Source organism: Schistocerca nitens, chromosome 3 (genome assembly GCF_023898315.1).
Source record: "Schistocerca nitens isolate TAMUIC-IGC-003100 chromosome 3, iqSchNite1.1, whole genome shotgun sequence".
NCBI lineage: Eukaryota > Metazoa > Arthropoda > Insecta > Orthoptera > Acrididae > Schistocerca > Schistocerca nitens.
In genome coordinates, this window is record NC_064616.1 from 204,449,553 (window position 1) to 204,476,124 (window position 26,572).

At 45.5% G+C, this 26,572-nt stretch overlaps 1 protein-coding gene across 1 annotated transcript in view; it reads left to right on the top strand.

Moving 5' to 3' along the window:
• The first annotated feature begins 6,139 nt into the window (after nucleotides 1-6,139).
• Nucleotides 6,140-26,572, top strand: part of LOC126249149 (ankyrin-3-like) — a 602,141-nt gene continuing 581,708 nt past the window's right edge. Inside the window, exons 1-2 of the mRNA XM_049950803.1 lie at nucleotides 6,140-6,173; nucleotides 10,487-10,567. Coding sequence (XP_049806760.1) covers nucleotides 10,529-10,567 — 39 coding nt within the window. The 5' untranslated portion in view covers nucleotides 6,140-6,173; nucleotides 10,487-10,528. The remainder of the gene's footprint in view (nucleotides 6,174-10,486; nucleotides 10,568-26,572) is intronic.

A 26,572-nucleotide genomic window follows, 5' to 3' on the forward strand; every position in this document is an offset into this window, starting at 1 on the left:
AAACGGCATTGAAAATCCCATGATGCTTTGCACAGATGTGTTGGGCAGTATTTCTAGTATGGCTGTCGATCGCGTCACGGCGCTCTTTTCAGCTCTGAGCACACAGTGAGTAGGTAAAGATATCTTGAACAGTGGTGTCTTCTGCCAACTATGGGTCCCCTCTGCGAGGTTTCGCCTGATTTCATGCAAGCCGGCCGAAGTGGCCGTGCGGTTAAAGGCGCTGCAGTCTGGAACCGCAAGACCGCTACGGTCGCAGGTTCGAATCCTGCCTCGGGCATGGATGTTTGTGATGTCCTTAGGTTAGTTAGGTTTAACTAGTTCTAAGTTCTAGGGGACTAATAACCTCAGCAGTTGAGTCCCATAGTGCTCAGAGCCATTTGAACCATTTGATTTCATGCAAACCCACATAACATGCCTGTCATGCACATCCTTCTTCCTGACAATTCTCAGGCGCACACTGTAAGGGCAATGAGGAAGACGTTAAAGTAACCTCTGGCGTGCCACAGGGGAGTGTTATGGGACCATTGCTTTTCACAATATATATAAATGACCTAGTAGATAGTGTCGGAAGTTCCATACGGCTTTTCGCGGATGATGTTGTAGTATACAGAGAAGTTGCAGCATTAGAAAATTGTAGCGAAATGCAGGAAAATCTGCAGCGGATAGGCACTTGGTGCAGGGAGTCGCAACTGACCCCTAACATAGACAAATGTAATGTATTGCGAATACACAGAAAGAAGGATCCTTTATTGTATGATTATATGATAGCGGAACAAACACCGGTAGCAGTTACTTGTGTAAATTATCTGGGAGTATGCATACGGAACGATTTGAATGATCATATAAAATTAATTGTTGGTAAGGCGGGTGCCAGGTTGAGATTCATTGGGAGAGTTCTTAGAAAATGTAGTCCATCAACAAAGGAGGTGGCTAACAAAACACTCGTTCGACCTATACTTGGGTATTGCTCATCAGTGTGGGATCCGTACCAGGTGGGGTTGACAGAGGAGATAGAGAAGATCCAAAGAAGAGCGGCGCGTTTCGTCACAGCGTTATTTGGTAAGCGTGATAGCGTTACGGAAATGTTTAGCAAACTCAAGTGGCAGACTCTGCAAGAGAGGCGCTCTGCATCGCGGTGTAGCTTGCTGTCCAGGTTTCTGGAGGGTGCGTTTCTGGATGAGGTATCGAATACATTGCTTCCCCATACTTATACCTCCCGAGGAGATCACGAATGTAAAATTAGAGAGATTCGAGCGCGCACGGAGGCTTTCCGGCAGTCGTTCTTCCCGCAAACCATACGCGACTGGAACAGGAAAGGGAGGTAATGCAGTGGCACTAAAGTGCCCTCCGCCACACACCGTTGGGTGGCTTGCGGAGTATAAATCTAGATGTAGATGTAGAAGCCCCTGCAGCGTTTCCGATATGGAGCGTTTGATCACCCTCCATAGAGCCTGGGCTTGGCTTTCTCTGATGTTCATCTCTGCTCCCATGAACCACTGTCTATGGAGATAACATTTTGGCACAGACAACGAACTGCAGATCAATTTAGCGAAGTGGTGGAAAGCACATGCGGCTGTCTTCTATGAAGAGGGTATTGGAAAGTTGGTACAACGCTACGACGGATGTTTAAGACGGAGCGTTGAAAATGTAGAGAGGTAGTCGGAAGGTGTAGCAAACTGTTGCAAAAGAAACATTTTTGATTTTCACTGTGGCCTCGTTAGAGACATGTTGCTCCAGACAGCTCTGGAGAGTGAAGGACTATCGCTACGTAGGCCTACATCGAGGACGATACATCTGACCCTCGAGTTACGTCACGGCCAGCGCTCGGCATATTATAGTACCGGGTTCCACTGACCAGCGGATCGGGTGGCGCGCTGTGAAAGACGATCCATCACTTCCCACGCAAAGCTGATCCGCACAGCGAGGTGCAATATCTGTGCTCCGTTCTCAGAATGGTCATCTTAGTCGAGTCACTTGTACTATCGCGCAGTAAACTACCCAAGTTCTGGGGCCTACGGTGTTCGACTAATGCTGAACAGCAGTTATATAAAATTTAATTTGTAGAGACACCGAAGATAAATACTCATTTCCTCTCTCGCATAAGATACCTTCAGCATAATACGTGGTGGCATACACTAATAGTCTCAACAGTGTTACTAGGTAAGTAGAAGACACTAGGTGACCATAAATATCCGTACGCTCCGGAAACGTTTCATTAGAAGTCTGGTCGTGACTATCACCTGTGTGAGAATGAGATTTTCACTCTGCAGCGGAGTGTGCGCTGATATGAAAATTCCTGGTAGATTGGATCTGTGTGCCGGACCGAGACTCGAACTCGGGACCGTTGCCTTTCGCGGGCAAGTGCTCTACCAACTGAGCTACCCGAGCACGACACACGCTCCGTCCTCAGAGCTTTACTTCTGCCAGTACCTTCCAAACTTCAGGTACCGCTTGGGTAGCTCAGTTGGTAGAGCACTAGCCCGCGAAAGGCAAACGTCCCGAGTTTGAGTTTCGGTCCGCCACACAGTTTTAATCTGCCAGGAAGTTTCATCGCTTGTGTGGTTTACTTGGGATCAGACTGCAAGTTATTCATGGAAACCTGGAAAGAGGACAGCTATCGGCGTGGATCATTGTGAACTGCTAGAAAGCAGACATTCCAAATCTTTCCGTAAATGTTCTGTTTTGAGTATTGTTCGTGAGTCTAAACCCCTAAGTATCTTGTATTAACGAAAGAAATAGAGATAATACAAAGAATAGCGGCACGTGTTTCCTTAGCCAGCCCGTGAGAACCGCAACAGGAAAGTTGTGTGCAACTTAAAGGCTTACGAGAGCGTACGATCCAAAAGGAAGAAACAAATTTACTTTCGTCTTTATGCATTCTACGCAATGAACTTAAATATGACTCTCTAGAAATTAATGCTTACACGGAGAATTATCGAGTGCCGTTATTGCTGCAAACCGTCCACTTATGAACTAGAAAAGTTTTAAAATGCTGTTGGTCAACTCATCAACAAAAGCAAAACGAGGATAATGGAATGTAGTCGAATTAAATAGGGTGATGATGAGGGAATTAGATTAGGAAATGAGACGCTTAAAGTAGTAAATGAGTTTTGCTATTTGGGGAGAAAAATAACTCATGATGGTCGAAGTACAGAGAGTGTAAAATGTAGACTAGCAATGGGAAGGAAAGCGTTTCTGAAGAAGAGAAATTTGTTAACATCGAGTATAAATTTAAGTGTCAGGAAGTCGTTTCTGAAAGTATTCGTATGGAGTGTAGCCATGTATGGAAGTGAAACGTGGACGATAAATAGTTTGGACAAGAAGAGAATAGAAGCTTTCGAAATGTGGTGCTACAGAAGAATGCTGAAGAGTATGTGGATAGATCACATAACTATGAGGAGGTATTGAATAGAGTTGGGGAGAAGAGAAGTTTGTGGCACAACTTGACTAGAAGAATGGATTGGTCGGTAGGGCATATTCTGAGGCATCAAGGGATCACCAATTTGGTATTGGAGGGCAGCGTGGAGGGTAAAAATCGTAGACGGAGACCAATAGATGAATACGCTAAACAGATTCAGAAGGATGTAGGTTGCAGTAGGTACTGGGAGATGAAGAAGCTCGCACAGGATAGAGTAGAATGGAGAGCTGCATCAAACCAGTCTCTGGACTGAAGACCACAACAACAACAATTGGTCAACTACGTCCCCTTCACCACAGACGAGGTGGTGGACTGCTGAGAGCAAGTGTAAAAGCAGTTGTAAATTCTAAGGGGTCTCAGTGGTACGTTTCTTTCTTACACCTCTGTTGTACGAGTATCTGCTCTGTGATGGTGATACACAAAATGCTGGTTTCCGAAGTGTTACTGAGCGGTCGTAAGACGGAGGACCGCCGATTCCAATCACCGTTTGCCGCTCCAGATCTGGGTTTATTGTGATTTGTCTAACTCGGTTAAGACATACGAATGTCCTACGAAAAAACACGCCCATGCCCTTCCCTAGTCCCAGCTTGTGCTGTGTCCCGAATGACCTCGTCAGCTACAAGGTGTTAAAGTCTAATGTTCCTTCCGAACAGCTCTACGATGGTTAGAGCATAGAGCAACTAAATGTGTGCACTATCCTTGTAAAGCTGTTCCACGACGCCGACGCAACAAAACATGGAAGTAATATTAGGGTTCAAAACTCGCACACAGTCCTTTCGTCACTGATTCTAGTCTCTGTGACACTTCTGCACGCTGTGTCGTGATTCCTTACAGCAGGAAGCGTCTCATCACACTTCACAGACCTGTGCTAAGGCTTCATGTGCTATGTAATGGTTTTAGCTTATTCAATTTGTGTAGCTTCTTGAATACAGGAACTAAGTGTAATCCCAGCACCAAACAATTATGGCGCTAAAACATGTACTTGTACAATTTTTAGTTTATTGACTAGTTTACTGATAATGAGACGATATACACTACTGTCCATTAAAATTGCTACACCAAGAAGAAATGCAGATGATAAACGGGTATTCATTCGACATATATATTATACTACAACTGACATGTGATTACATTTTCACGCAATTTGGGTGCATAGATCATGAGAAATCAGTACCCACAACAACCACCTCTGGCCGTAATAACGGCCTTGATACGCCTGGGCATTGAGTCAAACAGAGCTTGGATGGCGTGTACAGGTACAGCTGCCCATGCAGCTTCAACACGATACCACAGTTCATCAAGAGTAGTGACATATTGTGATGAGCCAGTTGCTCGGCCACCATTGACCAGACGTTTTCAGTTGGTGAGAGATCTGGAGAATGTGCTGGCCAGGGCAGCGGTCGAACATTTTCTGTATCCAGAAAGGCCCGTACAGGACCTGCGAGATGCGGTCGTGCATAATCCTGCTGAAATGTAGGCTTTCGCAGGGATCGAATGAAGGGTAGAGCCGCGGGTCGTAACACATCTGAAATGTAAAGTCCAATGTTCAAAGTGCCGTCAATGCGAACAAGAGGTGACCGAGACGTGTAACCAATGGCATCCCACACCATCACGCCCGGTGATACGACTGTATGACGAATACACGCTTCAAATGTGCGTTCACCGCCACGCCGCCAAACACGGGTGCGACCATCATGATGCTGTAAACAGAACCTGGATTTATCCGAAAAGTGACGTTTTGCCATTCGTGCACGCAGATTCGTCGTTGAGTACACCATCGCAGGCGCTCCTCTCTGTGATGCAGCGTCAAGGGTAACCGCAGCCATGGTCTCCGAGCTGATAGTCCGTGCTGCTGCAAACGTCGTCGAACTGTTCGTGCAGATGGTTGTTGTCTTGCAAACGTCCCCATCTGTTGACTCAGGGATCGAGACGTGGCTGCACGATCTGTTACAGCCATGCGGATAAGATGCGTGTCATCTCGACTGCTAGTGATACGAGGCCGTTGGGATCCAGCACGGCGTTCCGTATTACCCATCTGAACCCACCGATTCCATTTTCTGCTAACAGTCATTGGATCGCGACCAACGCGAGCAGCAATGCCGCGATACGATAAACCGCAATCGCGATAGGCTGCAACCCGAGCTTTATCAAAGTGGGAAACGTGATGGTACGCATTTCTCCTCCTTACACGAGGCATCACAACAATGTTTCACCTGTCAACGCCGGTCAGCTGCTGTTTGTGTATCGGTTGGAAACTTTCCTCATGTGAGCTCGTTGTAGGTGTCGCCACCGGCGCCAACTTTGTGTGAAAAGCTAATCATTTGCATATCACAGCATCTTCTTCTGTCGGTTACATTTCGCGTCTGTAGCATGTCTTCTTCGTGGTGTAGCAATTTTAATGGCTAGTAGTGTATATCGATACTCAGTCCCTGGAAATACAAGAGTTCTAACGGATGAGTTGAGAGAAAGTGTACTAGCAACAGACACCCACCTCCTCGTGCTAGTGCGCATTGTAATTGCGGTCATGCGGCTTCCGCAATAAACGAATTAATTGCAAACTTTTGTAAGGTCGCTGGTGATGAGGGAGCGAGGCGCGAGTTCTGGCCGCCCCATTTGTTCAATCAGCCAGTGGCTAAAATTGTCCGCTGGCCCAGAGTCGGGCGTTTTAATTTTAGCGGCGTGGCGGCGTGTTGCCGTGTGTGTACTGTGTCCAGTCTCCGCCGTGCCAGCTCACAGCCCGCGACAGTCACTCCCGGTACGAGAACTTGTGTTGCATGCTATGCCTCACCCAACGTGCACGCACGCGATATAAAGACGACCGCTGCTGATACGTGCTTACAGTGCCGAGTGGTATCGCGCGATTCCGGATGACATTTCGGAGTCGGGTAGCTAACGGTGTCCCTCGCATTCAACCGACAGACCTGAGCTCTTCTCATAGCTTTCGATTATTCTTCTGTGTTCCAAGAAACTTCTGCCGATCAATTGGTTCTTTCGAAAGCCTTACGTAGCACTATTTAAACTACGTTGAAAACTCTTGACTTCGGAAATTAATGTGTAATAAAACAAAATTTGCTGTTCCGCTGATACATGCTTCGTCACTTGTAAAGAAAAAGGATAGGCATCTTCAAATTTTAAGGAGTAAATTAACGAATTATTTATTGGTTATGATTCAACAAACAAGTTAATGAATGAGTGTTACTTGTGCTGTTGTAGTTAGCAGGCGGCTCGGGCATTATTTCTGACCCGCTGCGACAGTTGAATACTGTAGCAGTTATTCCTCTACGGGTGTGCAAGTGCAAATAAATATTATATGTTTGTTTGCATGGCTATCTTCCACAGTAGCTGCTAAAATCAGTTATTATGGATTTCTTCGTGTTCAGCTTCCTGCAATTAATTCTAGAGAATTTTACGCCGGAATTGTTTCGCTTTTATTTACAAAGCATCTTCTGTGGTCATTCTGCAAACTGGATACATATGTTTGTACATTTTTGGTTGCTTTAGATTAAAAACAGCATTTTGTTTATAAAGTTGGTGTGCGATTCACTTACGGTATTTCTGCCTCTTGTTTACATATTCACTAAACCATTGCTTCATCTCTCGTTGTTATCAGAGTCTGATGTCGAAAGAAACTTCGTTACACATATACACTTGGCAATCATCGCCTTTTTGCACTGCTTCTTACGCGAGTTTGCGTTATTTACACTTCACCTCACTTTCGGAAATAGAACACACACGTAACTTCAGTTCTATTTCCAAAAGTTAACTGAAGTGTAAGAAAAAATGCAGAAAGGCGAAAACGGACAAGTGTGTATGTGTAACAAAGTTTCTTTCGACATCAAACTCTGACAACAAAGAGAGGAGAAGCAATAGTTTGGAGAAAATGTAAACAAGAGGCAGAAAAACCGTAAGTAAACTGCACACGAACTTGGTAAACAAAATGCTGTTTTTAATCTAAAACAACCAAAAATGCACAAACATATGTATAAAATTTGCAGAATGACCACAGAAGATGCTTAGCAAATAAAAGCGAAACGTGTCGGGTGTAAAATTCTGTTTAATTAATTTCAGTAAGCTTAAGACGGAGAAACCAATAATAATTTAGGCAACTAAGTATTTTTTACAATTAATATTCTTTCGAAGACATGATTTGTGATGCATTTTAGAGGAAACGCACGATCTGAAAGCAACTCATAGATAGAGTTTTACTGAATCTATTTAATTTTAACTAAAAGACATGAGATATAATTCCATGACAGTGCGTAGAGTGTAGAAGCCCCTAAAGGGAGACTTTTGCTAGGCTTGTTTATTACATGCTGCATTCTCCGATCTTATCTCTCTTCCCGCCCATGGTGCATCATTATGATAGAGTTTCTTCAGTTGTGAAATAGGACAGACGTTTAATGCTCCATTAATGACATAATCAGCACAGATGAAAGACTATTAATTTCGTGTGACATGTTTGGTATCGGATTTAGCGTGTTGTTTATTAGACAGTCCTTCCACTACTATTGTGGTACGTGAAAGAACACCTACGTAATCTAAAATCGAATTCTGGTCGAGTTTATAAAAGAATATAATCTCAGAACGTTAGCAATCCTTCGCTTCGCTATTTATCAACTGACGGAAGCAACAATAGCATAATGCAGTGTAGTGAACATATACATACAAACATAACGTTAAGTGTTTAATGTGATATACGATAAAATACTGTCGCAGTTGGCGCCCTGTGCAGATTCTCGTAGGGATGCAGGTGTTGATTTTTGGTAATGCAAAACGCTGGATTTGTTTTTGAGTGAGCCGGCCGAAGTGGCCGAGTGGTTCTAGGTGCTACAGTCTGGAACCGCGAGACCGCTGCGGTCGCAGGTTCGAATCCTGCTTCGGGCATGGATGTGTGTGATGTCCTTAGGTTAGTTAGATTTAAGGTGTTCTAAGTTCTAGGGGACTGATGACCTCAGAAGTTAAGTCCCATAGTGCTCAGAGCCATTTGAACAATTTTTTTGTTTTTGAGTGACATTGTTCAAAATGTGAGTGAAATCTTAGGGGTCTTAACTGCTAAGGTCATCAGTCCCTAAGCTTACACACTACTTAACCTAAATTATCCTAAGGACAAACACACACACACCCATGCCCGAGGGAGGACTCGAACCTCCGCCGGGACCAGCCGCACAGTCCATGACAGCAGCGCCATGTAACGAATCGTGCAGCCCCGTCTCAATCCCTGAGTCAATAGATGGGGACGTCTGCAAGAGAACAACCATCTGCACGAACAGTTAGACGACGATTGCAGCAGCATGGACTATCAGCTCGGAGACCATGGCTGCGGTTACCCATGACGCTGCATCACAGACAGGAGCGCCTGGGAGCACGAATGGCAAAACGTCATTTTTTCGGACGAATCCAGGTTCTGTTTACAGCATCATGATGGTCGCATCGCCGGCCGCGGTGGTCTAGCGGTTCAGGCGCTCAGTCCGGAACCGCGCGACTACTACGGTCGCAGGTTCGAATCCTGCCTCGGGCATGGATGTGTGTGATGCCCTTAGGTTAGTTAGGTTTAAGTAGTTCTAAGTTCTAGGGGACTGATGACCACAGATGTTAAGCCCATAGTTCTCAGAGCCATTTGAACCATTTGATGGTCGCATCCGTGTTTGGCGACATCGCAGTGAAAGCACATTGGAAGCGTGTATTCGTCGTCGCCGTACTGGCGTATCACCTGGCGTGATGGTATGGGGTGCCATTGGTTACACGTCTCGGTCACCTCTTGTTCGCATTGACGGCACTTTGGACAGTGGACGTTACATTTCAGATGTGTTACGACCCGTGGCTCTACCCTTCATTCGATCCCTGCGAAACCCTACATTTCAGCAGGATAATGCACGACCGCATATTGCAGGTCCTGTACGGGCCTTTCTGGATACAGAATATGTTCGACTGCTGCCCTGGCCAGCATATTTTCTAGATGTCTCACCAATTGAAAATGTCTGGTTAATGGTGGCCGAGCAACTGGCTCGTCACAATACGCCAGTCACTACTCTCGATGAACTGTGGTATCGTGTTGAAGCTGCATGGGCAGCTGTACCTGTATACGCCAAACTGTGTTTGACTCAATGCCCAGGCGTATCAAGGCAGTTATTATGGCCAGAGGTGGTTATTCTGGGTACTGATTTCCCAGGAACTATGCACCCAAATTGCGTAAAAATGTAATCACATGTCAGTTCTAGTATAATATATTTGTCCAATGAATGCCCGTTTATCATCTGCATTTCTTCTTGGTGTAGCAGTTTTAATGGGCAGTAGTGTATTAATACGGAACACTCCCCGCCTTCGATGTCATCTTCACTGCACTGTAAAACAGCGTAGTAAATTCTGGATTTGGGTGGCGTATGTGACGAATGCTGACACGAGTCATGTAAGGTCATATGCTTTTTATTTATGTAACTAAAATTGACAACTACAGTGTTTTCAACACCTTAGCCTTAAATTTCGGAATCGCGGTTTTGGAAATTATTATAAATGGTACAGTCGATGGCGTATACGACACCATTTAAAAATGTGCCATGTTGGCACCGCGTGTGTAAAGAGAAACAATCACAGGTGACAGGCGAATCGTGGTAGGAGTAAAATACGCCAAGGCCACTGCGGTAGACTCACTTGTCACAAGTAGTCGATTGAGACGAGAAAGTCACTCGCGTAAAAGGCGCACTAAAGGGAACCGCGAGGTCGTCTCCATTCGAACATTTTACGAAAGAAATGCTCGTAGGTAATAGGACTGGGACTGCTTTTGTAGAGTCCGGTGAGCGACAGAAGTGCGAGCGATTGACGAGACGGAAGCAGTAAAGTTGTTTGGGGTGAGGGCGGCTACGCGTGTATTTTTGCGACGTCGGTTGCGCTGGAAGCAGTGGAGGGGGGAGCTAGGAGGCCTCGCGCGCCTACCGCTTGCCGCCGAGCGCCGACCGCTGGGACGTGCACACTCTCTGCTCCTCCTCTCCCCGTAATGCAATTCATCGAGTGCAGCTCTAACGTGTGTACTTGATCTCTCATTCCTGTTGCTCCTGCTCTTCTGCGGCCAAGGTGGCAACGAACGCCCGCGCACGCGACGTCGAAGACGCTCCGATGTTCAAGAAGAAGTTCCCGTCGCTGTCCAGCCTGGGGGTAAGCTCGCCGCATCATGCATACTAACCATAGGAATGTCATTTCCATCGTAGAGTAATTTACGCTTGTGAAACTTTTTCAAAAATCTAAATTAGCGTCCAGTATAGCGACAGCTGTTACTGTCATTACCTCGAAATTTTTCAGTGGAGATTGCTGTGCGAACGCTTTTTCTTATACAAACGGTCTTTATTTGACAGAGTTCTAACGGTATCGTTGCACTCGTTTATATCTACTCAGTCCGCAGCTCGTGGTCTTGCGGTAGCGATCTCGCTTCCCGCGCACGGGGTCCCGGGCTCGATTTCCGGCGGGGTCAGGGATTTTCTCTGCCTCGAGATGACTGGGTGTTGTGTGTCTTTCATCATCATTGACTCGCCAGTCGCCGAAGTGGCGTCAGCTAAAAAGGACTTGCAATTCCGGCGGCCGAACACCCATCATGGGGTCTCCCGACCAACAATGCCGTACGATCATTTCATTTCATTTCATAGCTACTCAGTTATCCAACACAGTTCATCCCTAAATTCTTGACTTCGTAGCGTAATTTATCTGAGCCCATACAGAAAGACATCCGTGTAGCTGTCATTAAAATCGTTCTGGGTGTACTGTGAAGCACTCTTCTGTAGTACTTAAAATGCTAAAATTATTCAAATAAGCGACCTTTCAGCAGTGTTGCGTGGTATTCCCCAGGGAGGGGGAACTTCAATATATTGCACGCACTTACAAACGCAATGCGTTCGAACACCCACAAATTACTCTGTATAAGATGACGCAGCAATATACCTAGAAGAATTTTAACGAGAGTGACAACGGCCACAAATGCCTACGTATTTAGATTCGTGTAAATGGTTTCACGATTTCCTTCGGATCGAAGCGGAGGGGGATCGCTCCGTACTGTTCTGTACAGTGGATTGTTAAACGGGAACTTTCACAAACTCTGCAGTTTAGACTTCGGAGCACCATAACTCCAGAACGGATGGCTAGCAATGACCCAGATTGCAAACATGTGTCTTCGCCAGGAGGACGAAAATAGAGGTTATGCCAACATCCGGAAATATCGTAGCGGGCGTGCTTCAGGACTTCATCGTCCATGTTTCGCCGCACGCTCACAGACCGTTAGCAAAAAGTACCAGGACGCCGGCAGGCGAGCTTTTGCTACTCTTCGTGACAACGACAAATCTACAACGCATTTCTCATCGTATGTCGTACAGCTCCGAATTGCGTTTATCTTTCCCTACTTCTTCATTCTTTTCTTCCTCCACACCTTACCGTTTCACGTGACAAAAGTTTTTCCAAGTATTTTTTTTTTAACGAAGCACTGCAGTTTTTCTACGTGAAGCTAGTGGAGAAACGAAAATACTCGCAAGAATTATGAGTACCTTATCTACGAAAGAGGGCCTTTAGCTACTTTCTTTACCACATTCTCTGATACAGTTCATCCGTCTGAAATACAGACCAAACTTGAAGGAATATGGGCGAAGTTGTTGAAAGGAAAGCTGAAGGGTTCGTCATAGCACTGTTTAATCAGCGCACGAACATTTCAGAGCTACTCCATACATCGCTATGAATGATAATGTACGAACGCCGTTTGGAACCAAATGAAGAAAAATCCTGAAATTCGAAACCTTTGCTTTAGGTTCAAATGGTTCAAATGGCTCTGAGCACTATGGGACTTAACAGCTATGGTCATCAGTCCCCTAGAACGTAGAACTACTTAAACCTAACTAACCTAAGGACATCACACAACACCCAGTCATCACGAGGCAGAGAAAATCCCTGACCCCGCCGGGAATCGAACCCGGGAAATTTGCTTTAGGAATTAGGGTTAGAGTGTGATTGTTCCCCCTTACACTATCTTGGTTGTGGAGATTTCTAGCTTGGCTGTGAGTTGGGGAATACAACGATTGTTGACACGAATAAAGATTACGGTAATAGATTCATCTATTGCGTAGCTCGAGGCCTCCATCCGCGCTACATGTAACGCAGCATCACACACCTGATGTCTACCGCAACACATCGTACTGTGGCTTTCGAAACACTGAACGATGTTGCATTCGAGGACAGAGCAGCTAGTGCTCTGCGTCTACAGCGCGAATATTTCCCTCCGTCTAGCTCACTTGTTCACTCTTACCATAGCCTCGAATACGAAATAAAGATTGAGGGAGTTGTTTTTCAATGCATAATAACAGAATGATACCCCCTGATGTTCTTGTTGATGCTTCTATTTAGTAGAGCTTCATTTTTGTAGCGCTTTTGGATTAAAGTGACGAGAATGCACGTATTGTTTGTGATATACCAGAATGACATGAGAGTGTTAGAAATTTTCACTGTATAACCTCAGTAGAAGTATAATTTAATGTTTGCAGTTCTCTCATTTTACGCTACAACGGTTAGTTTGAGACGCCATCCACCACACTGCCATACAGGGTTCGAATCGACGTTCGTGTCTTTCGCTGTAAATGCTTTTCTGTGTTACAACGAGTCAGACGTCTCCGTCAATTGATCTCATATGTAATGGAACACAGAGGGACTCTTTAGATACCAACTATTTATATGTGAAGACTCTTTGACAGTAACTGGTTGATTAATTTGATTGAATATCAATTTAAACTGAACTCTGTAACTTTGGAATACAATTCTAGGTATGAGTGTGACTGCCGCAGTCAGTCTCTTTCCTTTTTTGCTGTTTTTTATTTAAAAGTCGTAACTGGTTTGAAACGAACTGTCACTCATGTTCAGATGGCTCAATCACACATTTTCGCAGGGTTGTCTAGTACAGCTTGTACTAACTCTGCCCCACTGTGTGAAAGCATGTTGTAAATATTATCCTCCTCGAATATTATTAGAAAAAAACAGCATTAAAAGAGACATACCTCACGTCGATGTAAATCGTAATTATGAGGGGCAAAAGGTGGCAATCTAAGAATTATTGCCTCGAGTCTACTGGAAACATTTTACAATTACAGCACGAAACTTTTTCCAATTGATAAATGTACTGGAAAATGTTTTCTCTGCAGTGTGTTGAGCAAACACATGCATGGCACCATATGACTGTCAGTACAAGATTTATGTGCTCAGAAGTAAATTGTATAAAATTTGTTAGTAACGAAGCTACAAGCTAGAGGAATAATTTGGTATACTAACAAGAAAGAAACAGTGTTTCCGCGTTGGTAACAAAAAATACGTTTTTGCTTTAAAATAAGTCAACCAATATGACACTCAGATCCCAGAATTATGGAAGGTATATAAAATTATTGCAGTTACTTCGAAGGTTATATACGGAGGTTGCAGTGAAATAATCAATGTGCATGAGAATTTAGGTGGTACTGAAGTGTGGCAAAGACGGAGGTGTTGCGACTTGATAGACGAATTAAGGCGAACATAGGGGAGCAGCACAATTCGACAGCATCCCAAAGTTCAGAAGTTTAATATAACAAATGAACTTGATGTAAAAAGCTGAATATTAAAGATGGAGGCATCCATTGCCAGATATTGACAGTTTCAATTCCTTGTCATCGTGGAAGTGCGTGTGTTGTCATAGTTAAATGGCTCTTCTCTCAAATCACAGCGATGACAGAGATGGCACAGTGGATGAGACCCGGAGCCGTATTCGAGAGTAGTCAGGCTTAAATGTAGTATGACCATATTTATTTAGATTCTCTGTCACATTCCGGTATGGTGGGACTGGCACGCTTATCGATCTGAGAGAAAAAAACGGATCTATCTTCTCCATTCGTTCTCCAGTTGAGCTAGTTTACCATATCTGATGACCTTAATGACTCTACATTGGGTTCTTTTCCTGCTTCTGTGTGCGAACAGTCTTATGTCTAACATATACATTCGCATTCACCTGTAGAACAGTAATCCACTCATTACTTCATTCCCATGAACCTTAAAGTTTGACGTTGAATGCCAACTGGTCTGCCATGTCACGCATTTATGAAACAAATCGTTGGCTTAACCTCTCAAGGGTTTGACGTTACGATTCAGTTTACATGTAAAAATTTCGGCCGTCATCCGTTTACAAGTAACAACTACATGTAAAAGGCGAATATTCCAGGTAAATTGCTCGACACTGCAGCCGAATCATAGCGTTGTCAGTGATCATCAAGAAAACCAACTTTCAGCATGACCTTGCATATACACAGCAACAAATGGAATTTTTGCAAGGTTGCGTTTACACTACTGGCCATTAAAACTGCTACACTACCAAGATGACGTGCTACAGACGCGAAGTTTAACCGACAGGAAGAAGATGCTGTGATATGCAAATGATTAGCTTTCCAGAGCATTCACACAAGGTTGGTGCCCGGTGGCGACACCTACAACGTGCTGACATGAGGAAAGTTTCCAACCGATTTCTCATACACAAACAGCAGTTGACCGGCGTTGCCTGGTGAAGCGGTGTTGTGATGCCTCGTGAAAGGAGGAGAAATGCGTACCATCACATTTCCGACTTTGATAAAGGTCGGATTGTAGCCTATCGCGATTGCGGATTATCGTATCGCGACATTGATGCTCGCGTCGGACGAGATCCAATGACTGTTAGCAGAATATGGAATCGGTGGATTCAGGAGGGTAATACGGAATGCCGTGCTGGATCCCAACGGCCTCGTATCACTAGCAGTCGAGGGGGCAGGCACCTTATCCGCATGGCTGTAAGGGATCGTGCAGCCACGTCTCGATCCCTGAGTCAACAGATGGGGTCGTTTGCAAGATAACAACCATCTGCACGAACAGTTCGACGACGATTGCAGCAGCATGGACTAGAAGCTCGGAGACCATGGCTGCGGTTACCCTTGACGCTGCATCACAGACACGAGCGCCTGCGATGGTGTACTCAACGACGAACCTGGGTGCACGAATGGGAAAACGTCATTTTTTCGGATGAATGCAGGTTCTGTTTACAGCATCATGATGGCCGCATCCGTGTTTGGCGTCATCGCGGTGAACACACATTGGAACCGTGTATTCGTCATCACCATACTGGCTTATCACCCGGCTTGGTGGTATGGGGTGCCATTGATTACACGTCTCGGTCACCTCTTGCTGGCATTGACGGCACTTTGAACGGGGGGCGTTACATTTCAGATGTGTTTCGACCCGTGGCTCTACCCTCCATTCGATCCCTGCGAAACCCTACATTTCAGCAGGATAATGCACGACGGCATGTTGCAGGTCGTGTACGTGCCTTTCTGGATATAGAAAATGTTCGACTGCTGCCCTCGCCAGCACATTCTCCAGATCTCTCACCAAATGAAAACGTCTGATCGGTGGCCGAACAACTGGCTCGTCACAATACGCCAGTTACTACTCTTGATGAACTGTGGTATCGTGTTGAAGCTGCATGGGCTTAACGCATTTGCACACACATTCCGACAACCGGTTAATGTGCCCAGTATGGAGTGTGACCACCTCTGGCAGCAATACGGGCCTGACAACGTCAGGGAATGCTACGAATGATATCGTCAGTCTCACGTTGAGGCAATAAGGCTCATTCTTCTTGCAGAGCTGCCCGCAAGTTTTGGAGAGTGGCGGGTGGATGTTGACGTCACGCAACCCGTCTCCCAAGTGCATTCCCGACATGCTCTATGTTCTATTGGATTCAAATCGGAAGAGCGAGCAAGCCATGCCGTGCGTGCAATCTCTTCTGTTTCCAAGAAAACATCGACAACACGTGCTCTATGAGGTCGAACATTATCCTCCATCAGTACTAAGTCTGCGCCCACAGTGTCTCGCAACAACCGCACATGAGTTCTCAAGATCTTGTCGTGGAACTGACACCAGTTAAACCTTGCGCATTCACCTGTGCAATTTCCCGAAGAGCTGTTCGAGTAGTCAATGTAATCCTTGCCCACACTATTGGATATCCTCCTCGATTTGGTCTACTGTTCAACCTTCCAGCTGGCTCGTTGACGTCTCTAGACGTTCTCTTCTGTGAAGACGCATCAGAGGTATACATACACCAGATAAAGGCCACTCCGCTGAACTCTTTTGTACACCGTTTCGCCTCGATACAACACGTCCAGCGGATGCTGCAAGTTCAGATGCCAGTTACCGTGCATTATTAGCCCACCCTTAGCCTTGATGACACCTTCCACTCTCGCAGGCATACATTCAATCGGGTGCTGGTAGATTTCTTGGGGAATGGCAGCCCATTCTTCACGGAGTCCTGCCCTGAGGAGAGGTATCGATGTCGGTCGGTGAGGCCTGGCACGAAGTCGGCGTTCCAAAACATCCCAAAGGTGTTATATAGGATTCAGGTCAGGACTCTGTGCAGCCCAGTCCATTACAGGGATGTTATTGTCATGTAACCATTCCGCCGTGCAGTATGACCAGGTGCTCGATCGTGTTGAAAGATGCAGTCGCCATCCCCGAATTGCTCTTCGACTGTGGGAAGCGAGAAGGTGCTTAAAACATCAATATAGGCCTGTACTGTGATAGTGCCACGCAAACCAGCAAGGGGTGCAAGCACTCTCCATGAAAAACACGATCACACCATAACACCACTGCCTCCGAATTTTACTGTTGGTACTATACACGCTGGCAGATGACGTTCACCGGGCATACGCCATACCCTCACCGTGCCATCGGATCGCCACATTGTATATCGTGATTCGTCACTCCTCACAACGTTTTCCCACTGTTCAATCGTCCAATGTTTACACTCCCTACACCAAGCGAGCCGTCGTTTGGCATTTACTGGCGTGACGTGCAGCTTATGAGCAGCCGCTCGACCATGAAATCGAAGTTTTCTCACCTCCCGCCTATCTGTCACGGTACTTGCAGTAGATCCTGATGCAATTTGGAATTCCTGTGTGATGGTCTGGCTAGATGTGTGCCTATTACACATTATGGCCCTCTTCAACTGTCGGCGGCCTCTGTCAGTCAACAGACGAGGTCGGCCTGTACGCTTTTGTGCTGTACGTGTCCCTTCACGTTTCCAATTCACTGTTACATCGGAAACAGTGGATCTAGGCATGTTTAGGAGTGTGGAAATTCCCGCGTACAGACGTATGGCACAAGTGACACCCAATCACCTGACCACGTTCGAAGTCCGTGAGTTCCGCGGAGCGCCCTATTCTGCTCTCTCACGATGTCTACTGACTTCTTAGGCCGCTGATACGGGATACCTGGAAGTAGGTGGCAGCACAAGGCACATAATATGAAAAACGTACGTTTTTGGGGGTGTCCGGATACTTTTGATCACATAGTATATGTGTACTGTTGTCAAATGTTTTTGTGTTGCCATTATAGCCGGAAGATGAAGTTTATACATGCTTCCTGAAGTATTTAAGTAGTCAACAAAATTTTGTGAGTGGTATCCGTCTCCGAAAAACTTTTTCGTATTTGTAGAACAGCACGGTCAATTAACTGTAAGTATGGCGTAAAGAAACATTTACTAGCTGGCCAAAATAGTGGAGTATACAAAAGGGAAGGCGGAAACAAACTTCATGGTTTCAGAAAGTGTGTGTCATGTTATTTGATTGATTTTCAAAATCGAGTCAAATTAACAGAGAACATGGTGGTACGAGCCCCCTTATCAATAGATAATTACACACGCTCTGGCCTTGACGTGTGCACTGACTCACACGTTCTATCGGGAACAATTCAGGGAGTCTTGCTGGTCACGGAAATACCTAACTACACTACTGGCCATTAAAATTGCTACACGACGAGGATGATGTGCAACAGACGCGAAATTTAACCGACGGGAAGAAGATGCTGTGATATGCAAATGATTAGCTTTTCAGAGCATTCACACAAGATTGGCGCCGGTGGTGAACCTACTACGTGCTGACATGAACAAAGTTTCTAACCGATTTCTCATACAGAAACAGCAGTTGAGCGGCGTTGCCTGGTGAAACGTTGTTGTGATGCCTCCTGTAAGGAGGAGAAATGCGTACCATCACGTTTCCTACTTTGATAAAGATCGGATTGTAGCCTACCGCGATTGCGATTTATCGTATCGCGGCATTGCTGCTCGCGTTGGTCGAGATCCAATGACTGTTAGCAGAATATGGAATCGGTGGTTTCACGAGGGTAATACGGAACGCCGTGCTGGATCCCAACGGCCTCGTATCACTAGCAGTCGAGATGACAGGCATCTTATCCGCATGTCTGTAACAGATCGTGCAGCCACGTCTCGATCCCTGAGTCAACAGATGGGGACGTTTGCAAGACAACAACCATCTACACGAACAGTTAGACGACGTTTGCAGCAGCATGGACTATCAGGTCGGAGACCATGGCTGCGGTTACCCTTGACGCTGCATCACAGACACGAGCGCCTGCGATAGTGTACTGAACGACGAACCTGGGTGCAGGAATGGCAAATCGTCATTATTTCGGATGAATGCAGGCTCTGTTTACAGCATCATGATGGTCGCATCCGTGTTTGGCGACATCGCGGTGAACGCACATTGGAAGCGGGAATTCGTCATCGACATACTGGCGTATACCCCTGCGTGATGGTATGGGGTGCCATTGGCTACACGTCTCGGTCACCTCCTGTTCGAATTGACGGCACTTTTAACAGTGGACGTTACATTTCAGACGTGTTACGACCCGTGGCTCTACCCTCCATTCGATCCCTGCGAAATCCTACATTTCAGCAGGATAATGCACGACCGCATGTTGCAGGTCCTGTACGGGCCTTTCTGGATACAGAAAATGTTCGACTGCTGCCCTGGCCAGCACATCCTCCAGATCTCTCACCAATTGGAAACGTTTGGTCAATGGTGGCCGAGCAAATGGCTCGTCACAATACGCCAGTCACTACTCTTGATGAACTGTGGTATCGTGTTGAAGCTGCATGGGCAGCTGTTCCTGTACACGCCATCCAAGCTCTGTTTGACTCAATGCCCAGGCGTATCATGGCTGTTATTACAGCCAGAGGTGGTTGTTCTGGGTACTGATTTCTCATGATCTATGCACCCAAATTGCGTGAAAATGTAATCACATGTCAGTTGTAGTATAATACATTTGTCGAATGAATACCCGTTTATCATCTTCATTTCTTCATGGTGTAGCAATTTTAATGGCCAGTAGGGTATTGCGCAGATAGTCTGTATTTGCAGGTGCCACGTGTAGACGATCGCTGTACTGTTGAACAAGGGCACAACGATATTGCTACATAAGATGACGCAGGATGCCTGTGACTTACCGGCCTATTGTCAGATTTCCCTCAGTCACTACCAGCTGTGATATGAAGTCATACCGGAAGACTGTCGACAGCAAGACGCCAGTAGTAACACAGCTGTGTCTTGCAAAATATTGCAAGATTGGGGAGGTTCCTCAGATCGCCGCAGTATTCAACGACGAGGCTATCCGGGGTGGTGCAGAACCTCGATTCACTGCTAAACTCAATGCGACGCCATTAATCTGCTGTCCACGGTTCCCGGTCATGGTCCTACTCGTAAAGCAGCCGTTTGTGTTGCAGTCGCATTGGCTGGTTATACGTGGTACGACAGTTCTCTAGTCTGGCCGCTGCTGTTCTCCGACCAATGGTGCAGAATGACACAGCATCTTTCTGGCAATCCATTACCTGTTCTCAGATGGCAGGTGAATATGTGAAGAGGTTACGATATTCTTGGTGCGCAATACTGCAACCCTCCTTTGTGTTTGTCAGACGTGGTCGAGTGGACCATTGACGACGTATATGCCAGCCCTCACGTTCCCATGCCGTCGCTGACGCATCAGAATGCCCTACAGATCAGGATATTACACGATTCGACCAGCCTCACAGTGAGATCCTATTCACACTCTACAGGCGTTTATAACGTTGTCTCACAAGAGTACACAGCATCTCCTTGTCCTTCATGGTGATCATTTGACATCGGCACTGGACTCGCATTCGGGAGGACGACGGTTCAATCCCGCGTCCGGCCATCCTGATTTAGGTTTTCCGTTATTTCCCTAAATCTCTCCAGGCAAATGCCGGGATGGTTCCTTTGAAAGGGCACGGCCGACATCCTTCCCTATTCCGATGAGACCGATGACCTCGCTGTTTGGTCTCTTCCCCCAAACAACCCAACCCAACTTAACATCGGAAATTGGTGCCGTCTCTTATATAACTGCCACGCCTGGAAACAACACGGAGAGCACTAACGCACTCTTATGATTGTTATGTCCGTCACAGAGAATTACAGTTCCTTCTGTTAGATCTTCAGTGCGTCGACTATGCCCGTGGTGTAGCGGTAAGCCGTGCGTAGTTTAAAGTCTCGCGACCGAAACATCTCGTTGACTGAATTTTTATAGCGCCTTTCGACTGAATGCTCAAGTCCGCGGTGTCATAGTGTCTGTAGATTACTTTTGTTATGACACTGTCCTCATAGCTTTCCTCTACGGGATGAAACAGAAAAGTCTTTATACATTCATTTTTGTGTTTAGGTGAACATCGACATAACAGACACACAAGTATGACTCTCAAATAAAACTGATCCGATCTTGAATAGCAAAACGTTCTCTCGTGGAGAATGCAGTGAGTTTGTCAGATAGTTATGTATCTACTCTTTGTATTTAGATTTTAAACGAAAGTCCTCGACCTTTAAGAACTGGTTGAAATCTAACAATGACAGATCTCCTTTTGAAATCGCATAATAATCATACTGCCCCAGCAGCCAAGTCACGATTTTAGTTTTTGCATTGGGATACAAGTTCCCATCAGATTTCATTACACGGAGTGTAACGGATATAAGTTTAGGATTTCTACTGGTGACTGAGGACGGTGTCTGAACAACATTACATCAGTATGTACGTCATTTGCGGACTAATAATTATAGTTATTAGGACCAGTCCGTTTTTTGGTTGATTAATGCATCTAAATTTCGCCAATCTCGGGGATTTTACGTTCTTTTAAATTTGACATGTTTTTATCGTTGCCTCTGCAACAATATTCTGACCTGTTTTGTGTACTATGGGGGAATCAGTTCCGTCTATTATTAATTTATTTGGTATAAATATCTCCATTGCTATCGATACTATTTCTTTGAATTGAAGCCATATCAGATGAAAGCGTATTTCATAGTTAGTTCCGAAGGAATACAGACTGTCTCTTAGGAATGCGTCAATCGAGCTATTATCTGCAGTTTTGAATAAATTTATTTGCCTAGAATTTTGGTGTGTTTGGGTGTTTCGGTATTCAGTCTCACTACAACGACCTTTTGACCACTAATCCTTATATCCATCGCAGTGCTCCCAATTTTGCTCGGGGTTATTTCTTGCTGAAAGGTCTAGCACGTTTTCGCCATCTTTTGCACTTAGAGTGGGCTCCTGAACCAATTATTCAAAATAATTTTTTGAGGAATCATTTAGTATTATTTAGGACGATGTTTTATGACTACCACCGACTTTAAACATGTAATTTCGGCAACATATCGAAGATACATTGAAGTCAGCACCGAGTATAATTGTACGAGTAGGGCACCTACTTCACACGGGTCTCAAGTCTTCTTTGGACTGTTCAGGAACGGTATCATGTCAGTCGGCAGATCAGTAAAAGGAATCAATTATTAATTTTTTCCAGTTGTCAAGTATAACCTCTGCCCATACGAATTCACGGGAACTGTCTACTTTCATTTCGCTACAAGATAGACTAATGAATGTGTATTACTTGATCCTAGAGAAAGACAGATCCTGACTTATTAATTTTTCAAATACATGTAAAATAAATTTTAACCACGAAAGGTTTAAAACAAGTAAGTAATACTGGACTGTTACAAGCCTACCACTCAATAAAGTATTTTTAATGTGTATGTGGAAACGCGGTATTTTCCTCGAGAAATTCCTAGTACAAAGAAGACGGTAATCTTATCTTGTTTTCGTTGAACGTACAAACCATCTATAAATACACGTCGACCCATGTGATCGCACATAACTCTCTGTGTTGACGTACGTCATGGGATACCTCCTAATATCATGTCTGGCGTAGTGCATGGACTCAACAAGTCGTTGAAAGTCCCCTGCAGAAATAGTGAGCCATGCTGCTTCTATAGCAGTCCATAATTGCGAAAGTGTTGCCAGTGTAGGATTTTGTGCACGAACTGATCTCTCGATTATATCCCATGAATGTTCGATAGGATTCATGTGGCCAAATCAGTCTCTCGAATTGCCCAGAACGTTATTTAAACCAGTTGCGAACAATTGTGGACCGGTGACATTACACATTGTTGTTTGGGAACATAAAGTCCATGAATGGCTGGAAATGGTCTTCTTGTAGCCGAACACAACCGTATCCAGTCAATGGTTGCTTCAGTGGGACCAGAGGGCCCAGTCTACTCCATGTAAACACAGTCCACGGGATTACGGAGTTGCCACCAGCTTGCACAGTGCCTTGTTGACAACTCGGTCCATGGAGACTATACACAAACGCCGCTGCTCTCGGTCGTTAAGTGAACGCCGTCGGCCAATGCGTTGTCTGTGGTGAAAGGTGACGCCTGAAACTTGGTAATCTCAGCACACTCTTGACATTGTGAATTACTGAATACTGAATTCCCTTATGATTTTCGAAATGGAAAGTCCCATGCGTCTAGCTCCAACTACCCTTTCGCGTTCAAAGTCTCTCAATTCCCACCGTGCGGCCCTGATCACGTCATCAACCTTTCCACATCAGTCTCCTGAGTAAAAATGACAGCTTCGCCAATGTACTACCCTTTTATACCTTGTGTAATTGATTCTACCGCCATCTCTATATGTGCTTACGGCTATCCCACAACTTCTGTCACTTCATTTTACACTACTGGCCATTAAAATTGCTATACCACGAAGATGACGTGCTACAGACGCGAAATTTAACCGACAGGAAGAAGATGCTGTGATATGCAAATGATTAGCTTTTCAGAGCATTCACACAAGGTTGGCGCCAGTAGCGACACCTACAACGTGCTGACATGAGGAAAGTTTCCAACCGATTTCTCATACACAAACAGCAGTTGACCGGCGTTGCCTGGTAAAACGTTGTTGTGATGCCTCGTGTAAGGAGGAGAAATGCGTACCATCACGTTTCAGACTTTGATAAAGGTCGGATTGTAGCCTATCGCGATTGCGGTTTATCGTATCGCGACATTGCAGCTCGCGTTGGTCGAGATCCAATGACTGTTAGCAGAATATAGAATCGGTGGGTTCAGGAGGGTAATACGGAACGCCGTGCTGGATCCCAACGGCCTCTTATCACTAACAGTCGAGATGACAGGCATCTTATCCACATGGCTGTAACGGATCGTGCAGCCACTTCCCGATCCCTGAGCCAACAGATGGGGACGTTTGCAAGACAACAACCATCTGCACGAACAGTTCGACGACGTTTGCAGCAGCATGGACTATTAGCTCGGAGACAGTGGCTGCGGTTACCCTTGACGCTGCATCACAGACAGAAGCGCCTGGGATGGTGTACTCAACGACGAACCTGGGTGCACGAATGACAAATCGGATGAAACTAGGTTCTGTTTACAGCATCGTGGTGGTCGCATCCGTGTTTGGCGACATCGCGGTGAACGCACATTAGAAGCGTGTATTCGTCATCGCGATACTGACGTATCACCCAGCGTGATGGTACGGGGTGCCATTGGTTACAGGTATCGGTCACCTCTTGTTCGCACTGACGGCACTCTGAACAGTGGACGTTACATTTGAGATGTGTTATGACCCGTAGCTCTACCCTTCATTCGATCCCTTCAAAACCCTACATTTCAGCAGGATAATGCATGACCGCATGTTGCAGGTCCTGTGCGGGCTTTTCTGGATACAGAAAATGTTGGACTGCTGCCCTGGCCAGCACATTCTCCAGATCTTTCACCAATTGAAAACGTCTGGTCAATGGTGGCCGAGCAACTGGCTCGTCACAATACGCCAGTCACTACTCTTGATGAACTGTGGTATCGTGTTGAAACTGCATGGGCAGCTGTACCTGTACACGCCATGCAAGCTCTCTTTGACTAAATGCCCAGGCGTATCAAGGCCGTTATTACGGCCAGAGGTGGTTGTTCTGGGTACTGATTTCTCAGGATCAATGCACCCAAATTGCGTGATAATGTAATCACATGTCAATTCTAGTATAATATACAGGGTTATTACAAATGATTGAAGCGATTTCACAGCTCTACAATAACTTTATTATTTGAGATATTTTCACAATGCTTTGCACACACATACAAAAACTCAAAAAGTTTTTTTAGGCATTCACAAATGTTCGATATGTGCCCCTTTAGTGATTCGGCAGACATCAAGCCGATAATCAAGTTCCTCCCACACTCGGCGCAGCATGTCCCCATCGTTGATGCGAGCTCGCAGTTCTGGCACGTTTCTTGGTAGAGGAGGTTTAAACACTGAATCTTTCACATAACCCCACAGAAAGAAATCGCATGGGGTTAAGTCGGGAGAGTGTGGAGGCCACGACATGAATTGCTGATCATGATCTCCACCACGACCGATCCATCGGTTTTCCAGCCTCCTGTTTAAGAAATGCCGAACATCATGATGGAAGTGCAGAGGAGCACCATCCTGTTTAAAGATGAAGTCGGCGCTGTCGGTCTCCAGTTGTGGCATGAGCCAATTTTCCAGCATGTCCAGATACACGTGTCCTGTAACGTTTTTTTCGCAGAAGAAAAAGGGGCCGTAAACTTTAAACCGTGAGATTGCACAAAACACGTTAACTTTTGGTGAATTGCGAATTTGCTGCACGAATGCGTGAGGATTCTCTACCGCCCAGATTCGCACATTGTGTCTGTTCACTTCACCATTAAGAAAAAATGTTGCTTCATCACTGAAAACAAGTTTCGCACTGAACGCATCCTCTTCCATGAGCTGTTGCAACCGCGCCGAAAATTCAAGGCGGTTGACTTTGTCATCGGGTGTCAGGGCTTGTAGCAATTGTAAACGTTAAGGCTTCTGCTTTAGCCTTTTCCGTAAGATTTTCCAAACCGTCGGCTGTGGTACGTTTAGTTCCCTGCTTGCTTTATTCGTCGACTTCCGCGGGCTACGCGTGAAACTTGCCCGCACGCGTTCAACCATTTCTTCGTTCACTGCTGGCCGACCCGTTGATTTCCTCTTAGAGAGGCATCCAGAAGCTTTAAACTGCGCATACCATCGCCGAATGGAGTTAGCAGTTGGTGGATCTTTGTTGAACTTCGTCCTGAAGTGTCGTTGCACTGTTATGACTGACTGATGTGACTGCATTTCAAGCTCGACATACGCTTTCTCGGCTCCTGTCGCCATTTTGTCTCACTGCGCTCTCGAGCGCTCTGGCGGCAGAAACCTGAAGTGCGGCTTGAGCCGAACAAAACTTTATGAGTTTTTCTACGTATCTGTAGTGTGTCGTGACCATATGTCAATGAATGGAGCTACAGTGAATTTATGAAATCGCTTCAATCATTTGTTATAGCCCTGTATTTGTCCAATGAATACCCGTTTATCATCTGCATTTCTTCTTGGTGCAGCAATTTTAATTGCTAGTAGTGTATATTATCCACGCCATTGTCGGTAGTATTTTTCTCCAAGTAGCGAAAGCTTCTCACTCAGAATTTTTCATGTAAAAACTCTTAAAGCTATCAAACCTTATAATCATTCTACGTATTTATTCCGCATGTCTACAGCTATATTTCTCAACGTAATCAACCTGGAGATGAAAACAATTCTCCCAACGAGAGACCAGTTGGTTGATACCGTCACTGTAGAATGTCTGATTTTGTTCATGGTGCCATAACCTCGCCTCTGCTTGCACCACTTCGTCACTATCAAAGTGAAGTCCTCGCAGGTGTCCTTTAATATTTGGAAACAGATGAAATTGGAATGGGATGGCTCTGAGCACTATGGGACTCAACATCTGAGGTCATCAATCCCCTATAACTAACTAGTTAAACCTAACTAACCTAAGGACATCACACACGTCCACGCCCGAGGCAGGATTCGAACCTGCGACCGTAGCGGTCGTGCGGTTCCAGACTGAAGCGCCTAGAACCGTTCGGTCACCACGACTGGCGAAATTGGAATGGGGCCAAGTCTGGACTGTATGGA